Source organism: Triticum aestivum, chromosome 5D (assembly GCF_018294505.1).
Source record: "Triticum aestivum cultivar Chinese Spring chromosome 5D, IWGSC CS RefSeq v2.1, whole genome shotgun sequence".
Lineage (NCBI taxonomy): Eukaryota > Viridiplantae > Streptophyta > Magnoliopsida > Poales > Poaceae > Triticum > Triticum aestivum.
In genome coordinates this window covers 480814902-480824402 of record NC_057808.1, presented here as the reverse complement: position 1 = coordinate 480824402, position 9501 = coordinate 480814902, and the positions used below count along the sequence as shown (strand labels likewise).

The 9501-nt window shown below is 51.3% G+C and overlaps 1 protein-coding gene across 4 annotated transcripts; it reads right to left on the bottom strand.

Annotated features, from left to right (window-relative positions):
• Positions 1-517: 517 nt before the first annotated feature.
• LOC123122970 (AP2-like ethylene-responsive transcription factor CRL5) lies at positions 518-7307 on the bottom strand. Of its 4 annotated transcripts, none has more exons than XM_044543355.1 (11): positions 6661-7307; positions 5972-6542; positions 5791-5882; positions 5542-5550; positions 5330-5418; positions 5144-5217; positions 4919-5046; positions 2709-4336; positions 2508-2613; positions 2004-2089; positions 518-877 (listed from the first exon to the last, which is right to left on the bottom strand). In XM_044543355.1, the coding sequence occupies exons 1-8, from the start codon at positions 6992-6994 to the stop codon at positions 3744-3746; spliced, it is 1890 nt and encodes a 629-aa protein (XP_044399290.1). In that variant the 5' UTR covers positions 6995-7307; the 3' UTR covers positions 518-877; positions 2004-2089; positions 2508-2613; positions 2709-3743. The 4 variants fall into 4 exon arrangements, with proteins under 4 accessions (XP_044399290.1, XP_044399291.1, XP_044399292.1 ...); XM_044543356.1 differs by having other exon boundaries at positions 518-872; XM_044543357.1 differs by having other exon boundaries at positions 5791-5876.
• Between the last annotated feature and the right edge of the window lie 2194 nt (positions 7308-9501).

Here is a 9501-nt window from a genome sequence, read left to right as displayed (position 1 = left end):
GCGGAGCGGGCTGCACGCACGCCGGGGTGTCGTGCCCGAGCGGATCCCGGCACGGGCGGGCGCCGGCGTACATGGTGCCGGACCGACACACGCGGCCAACAGTGTCTGCCGTTGCCGTGCCTTACGACCGGAAGGCACGTACGTACGTACGGGTTCCCTGTGACCCGGCCGAGCGACTACAATAGAAAAGCAGCTTGTGATGCAAAAATAGAAAAACGAATCTGGGCCATTCAAGTGTAGGGATCCCATGCCACTTAATGTGCATTTTATGAAAACCCCCTTGCTAGTAGTTAGATGTCAAATAGATTTTTGCAGTAACCACCTTCACTTTTCATTCCAAACTTTTGGTTCTTACTCTATTGCCACATCTTCACAGCGTTCATTCCTGCTCCCTCCCTTTGCACATACGTACTGCATGTCAAAGATATTTGAGCAAGTGAAAAAAATTAAGCCAGCCTCTACATGGCAAACTGGACCATCACAGGCACTAATATGTAAGTACGTTTAAGCTGAACCATCTCAGGCACAGGAAATTGTGTATACATGTTAAAATGGACCATTCTAGGCACAAATGCTTGACTGCATGTCAAACTGGACTATCCCCGCCACATTTTTTGGGTACATGTCAAACTAGAACATCCCAGGCATAACACAAGAAGGCATTCATATCAGGTTTCAATAACATGACAGGATCAACAAGAATTACTAGCGGAAATTGCATCAACTCTGGTACATGACGGGCACTGCTGAGTCTGAAGGAATATGATAATCATGGCTCGACAAGCATTGCCATTAAGAACTACATCAACGTTGCTATCTTGATGGCACACAACGGTTGCCTCCAGATGCAGTGTTTCCTGTTCATCGAGCTTCTGTCCTGGGAGAGATCATACATAACAAATATGATTCAGTTAGCGCAAGTCCATGTATGTGTCACGCATTCATACTTAAAACTTTTTAATCGTGGGCTGAGAAAATAAATATGATAAAATGATGTGTTGAACCCTCGAAGCCATTGGACCTTTTAATCACTTGAAACTGGTCACGAGTTCGACAAGAACAATATTAGCAGAGCCACTCCCTAATATAACGAGTGAACCTTGTACAAAGTATAATAATAGACACATAACAATGCCTATTCTTGACATTGTGAAGCATGATAGTCATTACTATACTTATCATAACATCATCACTATAGAACCTGGATCACATAAGAGGCACAACCTACAACCGCAGTTCTTCAATAGTTTCGCCAAAAAAGGGAATAGTTCTTATCCGGTCTGCAACTTGTGCATCATAATACTTGTGGTCAACAATTTGTAGGAGTTATAGAATGTATGATGATCAATGTGTGTTAGTGAAAACCGACATTGAGGACTAACAACAAGAAATCAGTTATCACGGCTCATGGAGCCCGAAATCATTTATCTTTCAAACAACAGGCAAGAACCTTGCTTTTCTGGTGACTCACAACTCATAATAAGGTCTCAAAGCTGCAGGAAAATGTGAAATGCGGGTCCAATATTTTTCCCTTAGCAAGGGTTATTAATGTGCATCATACAACTGACATCAGTTGGGTTTCGAGGATTATTATGTGCACCGTTATACAAATAAATCTCCAAACGAAAAACTCTACTTGCCCACAATGGATGCAATGAATGCATATTGTGACGAGAAAATGGAACAACGACAGATACTAATATTTTCAGTGAAATGTCCTAAACTTCAAATCGAAGATTATCTACCCGTCATCAACCTACCAACTTGGTTCTCCGGACTACTTAACAGTGAAACAGAACTACCAATATAGACTTTCAAACCACCACAAACAGTAGCAATAATCATCAAATGAAGCTACCAATATGCATCATCCACACATGAGCGTGTTTGACATGAACAAGTACAAGAAAATAGAACTGTAGAGATGCAGCATAAATCAACTAGCTAATAAAATTGAGGTGGAGCATAAATGTACTAGCTAAATCAAGTTAGCAACTATTTACCAGGGAAATTAATCATTGTGATGACGCCTTGTAGGTCTGCACCATGTCACACAGGCTGGTTCGGAAGGAGCCAAGGAGCCCACCACCTATGGCAACAGTCTGTGTGTCAGAATATATACTAGGACACTTCCAATTGTTGACCCTGAGTATTCGAAGCACAAATTGTTGACCCTTAATGCCACCATTTTTGGAAATCATAATGGACACTTCTAATTATTCTCTGTTAAACCGGAGCAATTTCAGCGTTGAATCATATATACATGAATCCAAATTTTGATATGCTGATAAATGGACAATATTCATTTTATTTTTGCCTAGCATAATCAAGTTGCTTTCTTTCCAACTTTTCAAGCTATTGAATCTGTATACGGAACTGCGAGTATTAATTTGTTAAGGAATCTGATACAAACAAACTGATGAGTGGAATTCTCTAAATCCATTAGCCAAAAATACTGACAACGCATCCTTAACATGCTTCAGAATCAATGTTATGTCTACACTCACAGATTAACGAACAACAAGCTAAAACATAGCTTCAGCTTTGGACTGTGCATAGCGGCAAAGAAATGGCTCCAAATTAACATCAAAATGGCTTCAGATTAGCATCAGCCTGCATCAAAGTAGTGATATAATCTGTTATTTACGGCAAAGAAAATGACAGTACATAGCAGCGGCATGGTGAGAAAGCAGGGGAGAGGTGGCCACCTTGCAGCTTGGGCGCGGACAGGGTGAGCTCATTCTCGCCGTAGATGCGTCGGAGGCGGGCACGGCGAATGCCACGCAGTGCCTCCTAGGCACCTACACGAGCGGGGCGCAGCCCCCCGTGGAGTTCACCGTCGTGACGGCGGCCAGTTGCCGCTCGAATATCTGGAGCGTGATTCCGGTGTCGGCCAGTAAGAGGAATCAGGTGGCCTTGAGTAAGAGTAGCTAGGAAGGGGAAGGAAGAGGCGCTTGGCACCGGATCTGAAGCGCCGCCGCCGTCTGGAAGCAACAGGGGAGATGGGAGAGGGGTGGCCGTCGTTTGATGGCACATTCAGAAGCAAATTCGGTAGAAACGAAGGTCCTTTTTGAACAGAAGCACGCATTTGTGTGTACACATTCCCACCAGTTGAATCTGTGCCATCCGTCATCAATCGAGTGGTCCAGCTTTGAGTTTTCTATTTTTGCACCACAAGCTGCTTTTCTATACTAGTCGCCCCCAATCCAACAGTGTAAATATTGTCAAGGACAGCCAGCGATTCCGGTACGAAACTGAAGCTGCATCAAACATGAGGATCCCGGGGCACTGACGAGTCCGTGACTACACGAGCCCGAGCAAAGAGAACCCCAGAAAGCAAGAAAGTTCAGAGTTCAGACACGCGGCCAAGTCACATGAACACGAAGGTCGAACATTTTGGTTTGATGAAAGTTAGGAGGTCTGGAGACAGGAGCTACCACTACCCATCCAGCTCCGATCAGCGGCGGCTCTCCGCCGGACCGGCGGCAACGCTGCTGCTGCCGTGCCATGGCTCGGATACTACAAAAACCCTTCGTCCCAGACGCAGCTGGAGAAGGAACCACGAGAGCCCAGGCAGATGCATGCATGCGCCACTAAGCTACCAGCTATGGCTAATAAACCACCTTACAGTTCCTTGCTAACGCAGCTACTAATGCTAAGTAACCAGCCCTAGTTAAACGATCTTGCTATCTCCTCGTGGATGCAGCACCAAAAGGACGACGCTGTAGTCGAGCAAGTCAGTCTCACGCGTCGGCCCACGCGGCGAACACTGGCATGTGCGCCACCGAGACGCCGGGCCTGGCCGGAGCCGGCGATGAGACCCAGGTGCCCATGGGCAGCGAGCTCGCCAGCTTCGGCGCCGCGGGCCGGGCGAATAGCATGGCCAGGCCGCCTCCCTGGTCCGGGCTCTGCTCCCGGGAGTTGCTCAGGCTCGTGGCCAGCGACGACGCGCCCGACATGCGGTTGCCCTGCCCCTGCTGAGCACCAGCCGCGTCGCCGTCCACGGACACCACGCCGCGCAGCAGCGAGAAGGACTCGCTCGACAGGAGGTCCAGGTGGTGGCGGCTCTGATCGTCCGTGGTCACCGCCGCAGGCTGCCTCCAGTAATCCGCGGCGCTGCCGGCCTGCACGAGGGCGGCCGCCGCGCTGGCCACCACGGCGGCGCTCTCGTCGGGGCCGTCCTTCCTGCGCCGCACCTGGTCGCCGGGGAGCAGCGTGCTGCTCTCCATGATCTTGTCCACGTCGTACCGGTTGATGTCGAAGTTGGTGACTGCGTTGAGGCCGCGGAACTTGATCGCCGCCACGTCGTACGCCTCCGCCGCGTCCGCCTCCGCGCCTGCACGCACGCAACAAACAAACACGCATCCGACGATCAAACACACAAACACGCAGCTTCAAACAGCAGCCGAGCTTTTCCCGGCGGTCAAAGCACAGGAGAGGAGCCGAGCGCGAAAGCGACGAGAGCATGCATCATGCACGCACAGAGCCGGCCAGCCTTATGAGAAAGGCGAGCAACGCAAAAACGCAAACCCACTACGGCTGGGGACGGCCTCCCTCGCTCCTCCCTCGCACGCGCAAAAGTGCGGCCAAAAGCATGCAAAGAATCGGCAGAGCGATGCTACGTTCATTCTTTCGGGAGGACCAGGGCGCGCAGGGGCATCATGGAGCTACATCAGAGGTTATGATCATTGCGACAGGACGCCCTGCGTCCTTAAACCGTGACAAGCCTCTGCAGCCTTATTTCGCTGCTGCGGCGACAACGAACTGGTTGCTGCTGTCACATTCGTGAATCGGTGATCATGATGATGCATGCTGCAGATTTGTATCTTGTAGCGAGATTGCAAGATTGCAGTCTCAGAGGAACCTGATTAATGGCGGCAATAGGGGGAGCAAGAGCTAGCTGGGGATGGGCACGTACTGAATGTGCCGAGGTAGAGGTCCTTGTTGCCGGAGACGCGGCCGATGCGCGCCTGCCACCGCCCCTGCTGGTGGTGCCTGGTGACTCCCCGGTACATCGAAGCGCCGCGCGAGAACCCGCTGCTCTTCCTGCACCAATGGCGGCCGCGGCGTGAGTGTCTGTCCACACCATGCGAACGAGTGCAAAATTCTCTCAAGGTTCAGGCAAACATGTCTATGTGTGTACCTTCTGAGGTGAGCCACATACTCCTGCCTGGTCATGTTCTTCATCACCTCCAGCTCCTCCTGGTAGTCCTCCACCTGCACTCACACGCGCACGCAAACAATGGTCATAATCACTGGCTACATTGTGATCACAAGCAAGCAAGCAATGTACACCGGAGATGGATCGAGAGGGAGGTGATCGCCGTACCGGGAAGTTGATGTGCGTGGACGCGCCCCAGTACTTGAGCGCCGCCAGGTCATACGCCCTCGCCGCCTTCTCCTCCATGTCATACCCACCTGCCCAAATCAACAAGTTCTTTTAGTTTTAGGCACAAGCACTAGCATTTGTACTGAGTGATCCCAGCAAGATTAAGCAAAGTGAATATGCTAGGTAGGAGCATCACTCCCAGTGCTACTCACCAAGATAAACTGAAGACGGAGACGAGAAGAAGCACGATCGATCCCCGGGCAAAAGGTCCAGCAAAGGACATGCAAAGAGCAGTTCATTAGTTAGCACTTGGAAGTGCAATCACATCACTACTTAGGAGTACTACTACTAGTACGTAGTACGTACTGCCACTAACTAAAATGGTATACTAGGGGCAAAGTGCTACCACTACTAGTACTAGTTAGGGAGCTTGATTGATTAAGGTTGGAGGTTGGAAGTACCTTGCCGGCCTTTCCTGGTCTGGCCTTCCTTCCGGCAGCTGTTGTCCCAGAGGTGCGCCTCATACCTCCCCGTCCACCTATGCCTGCTTTTGCTAGCAAGCGAGGGTTAGCGCGAGGAGGAAGACGATGGCGGCAAATGACATGCAATGCGGTGATGGGTTGGGTTGGGGCGTGCGGCTACCTGGTGACGCCCCTGTACTTGGACGTGCGCTGGCCGAAGGTGTCGATGCACTTGCGGTGGACGACCGGCTGCTTGTTCTGCCCGGCGCCGGCGCCGCGCTTCTTGCTGGCCGCGGCCGCCTGGCCGACGCAGGCGTGGGCCTGTGCAGCCGCCTGCTGCATGGTCACGCAGCTGGACTGGGACCCGGAGCTCATGGACAGCGTCAGCGGGTGTACGTACCCACCGGGGTTGTCGTGGCCGGCCGCCACGATGGCGCCCCCGCCGTCCTCGCCGTTGCCGCCGTCCACGTCGTAGACGTCTCCGGCACGCGCCATCCAGCCGGCCGCTTCCATCGCGGCCGACGTGGCTGCAGCCTGCTCGTCCAGCAACGCCGCGTGGGCGTCGTAGTACATGTGGTGGCCACCGGAGCCAGGCATCATGGCGTACGGCAGCTGGTGCTGGCCGCCTCCAGCGTCGCCATGGCCGTGGCCGTGGCCGCCGTAGTAGTAGCCGGAGTTGTCCAGGGTCAGCGCCATGGCGGGACTCGCGCCCAGGAAGTCCTCGAGCTTCGGCGGCGCCGACACCCCCGCCCCTGCACAGACCGCAACCCCAACCAAGAAACATAAAGAGACGCGCGCAGCTAGAAGCCAAGAACTCAGGAAACCCAAGCTGTAGCAAAGTAAGAAGCGTAGTACTGTGCAGATATTTACCGTGGTGTTTCTGCTCGCTCCTCCGGAGCGCGTCGGCGAGGCAGAGGGAGCCGTCGGACCTGAGAGGCAGGGCGGAGATCCCGGAGTAGTACCCGCCGCTCGCGGCGCCGACATTGTCGCCGCCGCCGAAGTAGAAGGACATGGGGGAGGACGCGACCGCGTCAGGCTGGTAGTAGACCCCGCCGTGGTGCGCGTGGTGGTGGCCGGCCACGTCGACGATGCCGGCGCCGGCGGCCGCGTCCATGGCCACGTGAGGCGACAGCGAGAACCCCAGCCAGCCGCCAGCGCCGCCAGCGATGCTGGCCCCGCTCATGCTGTGGCCGCCGTTGGTCATCGGGCGGAGCGGATGGGAGCAAGGGCGCACGAGCACGACTGGGGATGAGGAGGCCGTGGTGGTCTCAAGATTCAAGAAGATCTAGCTTAGACGGGAATGAGATAATCAATCATTGGGGAGTACATGTCGCAATGATGCCGCTGCTCTCCATTGCTAGCTCAGCGGGTTTGAAGGGGGACTTTGGTCTGTGCGTGCGCGTGTGCGGTGCGGGGTATGCCCGGCTCAGCGCTTCTTGTACCCCGTGAGGAGCGCAGCGGAGCGGGGGCAAGAAGAGGGAGAGTCGGGGTGTGATCGGCGGATTGGACGACGGGGTGTACTGGGCTTGGCTTTTAACGTGTGTGCAAAGCGAATGAGTTGCTCTTGGTCTTGACCACGCGCGCGCACACACACATTTTGCGAACAAGAAATAAAGAGGATATAAATGGTCGGATAGGCACCAGCACAACATTCTCCAACTAGGAGCTTGGGACAATGGGAAGTCAGCGAAATAGGTTCAAACTTGCTTTAGCAGTATTCGGTACAAAAGCCAGTTTGAAACGGAGGAAGATATTGGATAATGGCGGTTATCTAGGGCATGCGCTAATTATTGCACATCTAAATGACGTAATCAAAGTAGAAAGGAAAAGAAAAAAGACGAAAGCAAATGTTTGCATAAATCTCCGCGTAAAATCAATGACATGGGACTTAGATGTGCAATACTTAGGCATATTTCCATGTGCTTTAGCAAAACTGTTGGATATGTGTCGCGGGACTTTGTGGCAAGACACGTGATTTGCAAATTTTGCGGAACAATGTAGGCCTTGATGACCTAGGTACTGCTAACTATCTGCAACGCGGCTATGGGGCCCGCGCTACTGCTACTCACTGCCCGGCGCTACTGCTTTTATTTTCTATATATTTTCTTCTACGTATATATGTTGTATTTGTATAGGTTTTATTCAATAGTCTCTATATCATATCATACACATACAATCTCATCATATCATACACATACAATAGTCTCATCAGCATCATGATCCAACACAAATGATGTCTCATCATCAGCTCGAAAATAGCGCATGCAACTACATGGTCATTACATACACATATTTCATCATCTATCTAACCTATGATATACAAGAGAAGAGCGATCACTATGAGCAAGAGCGGAATTATGTAGTAGTTCTTGAGGCGTCGATTCTGATTCATCTCTCGCGTTAGCGTGAACCTCAAGTAACTAGCTTCCGCTTCGCGTCAGTTATCAAACCCTCGCTGGCTGCCGCCCGAGAACCCTGATATTTGGGCTTGACAATTTGGTCACTCGTCGTACACTCATGGAACCCTCCCTATGTACACGGCATAGCACTTCTTGGCCATCAATGATCTATATCCCTGCATCATCATGAGGCGAATTCATTGATAATATGCAACATAATACATTTGAGCAACACGAAGAGAAAGAGTTAGCAAATACAAGCAACATATAGTAAATACAAATAACGAAGTTCATCGTATCCAAACTAATTAACTAGAGCAATGTACGCAAGTTGAGGAGGCCGGTTTACATCACAAAGTTTCGTCGTACAAAAATTCAAAGTTTCGTCGTACAGAAAGTAGTAACTAAACGGACACATTGTCATCGTCAATCACTCCGCCATGATGTTCCATCCGTCCAAATCCGGGAGGATACACCCTAGCTTTGCGAAAGGCTTCATGTCCAGACATTGTAGGGCTATGCGTGTTCGGACGTCATCCCGCGACACTGGGCCTTTGTAGAACATTCATGTTTTTTTTCGACAACCTCCTTCATGATGATCGTCGCAATTTCCTGCTGGATGTGATAGATTCTCAGCTCGGAGTCAAAGATCCGGCACGGTTCCTAAGCCTTCGGCCCATTTGCGGATATGGGCATCGCCGGAAGATGACATGCGAAGATGTTGCTGATCCCTCCTATATTCCAGCATGTGATGGATGACGTAGAATCCATCCTTCATACTACCCGTCGGTTGCTGGACGCACCAGAAGTCGGTCTTATGGTCGAAATACGACGCGTCGTTCTTTGTCTTTCTGACCGTGATTTCGCCACCCATATGGCCGAAGCTTATGATAGCACTATCGAGAACACTCTTTATGTGTGTGTAATCCTTTTTCTGTATGTTCTTCGACGAGTCAAATACATAGCGTGGGAGAATCACGGGTAAAGAGAGACTAGGACGGCACGCTCCTCGCCGCGCAAAATAAGTACACCTCAAATTAGCCTCCATGCGTGCAAAGGAATGTTTGAAATGTACGAAAGGAAGTATGTGTTATAGTGGCTATCCGCGGATGACTTACATGGGATGATAAGGGCGGGAGAATCGTTTCCTTGTCCTTATTGGCGACCATGAAGTCGGCAATGTAGTTCCTCGCATATTCACTGTGCGCTGGGCAGTCTGCTAAGAAGCTCTCGTGCATGTAGTACGGGTCCGCGACCGCGATATAAGAGATTTGCTCGTGCCTGATGATGTAGTTCATATGCAGTGCATAAA

Coding starts and splice junctions, on each gene's coding strand:
- LOC123122970 (XM_044543355.1), bottom strand. CDS start 6,994: ATGACCAACGGCGGCCACAGCATGAGCGGGGCCAGCATCGCTGGCGGC. Junction 5,218..5,329: donor CCACGCACATCAACTTCCCG/GTACGGCGATCA, acceptor GTGTGAGTGCAG/GTGGAGGACTACCAGGAGGA. Junction 4,337..4,918: donor CCTCTACCTCGGCACATTCA/GTACGTGCCCAT, acceptor GCGTGCGTGCAG/GCGCGGAGGCGGACGCGGCG.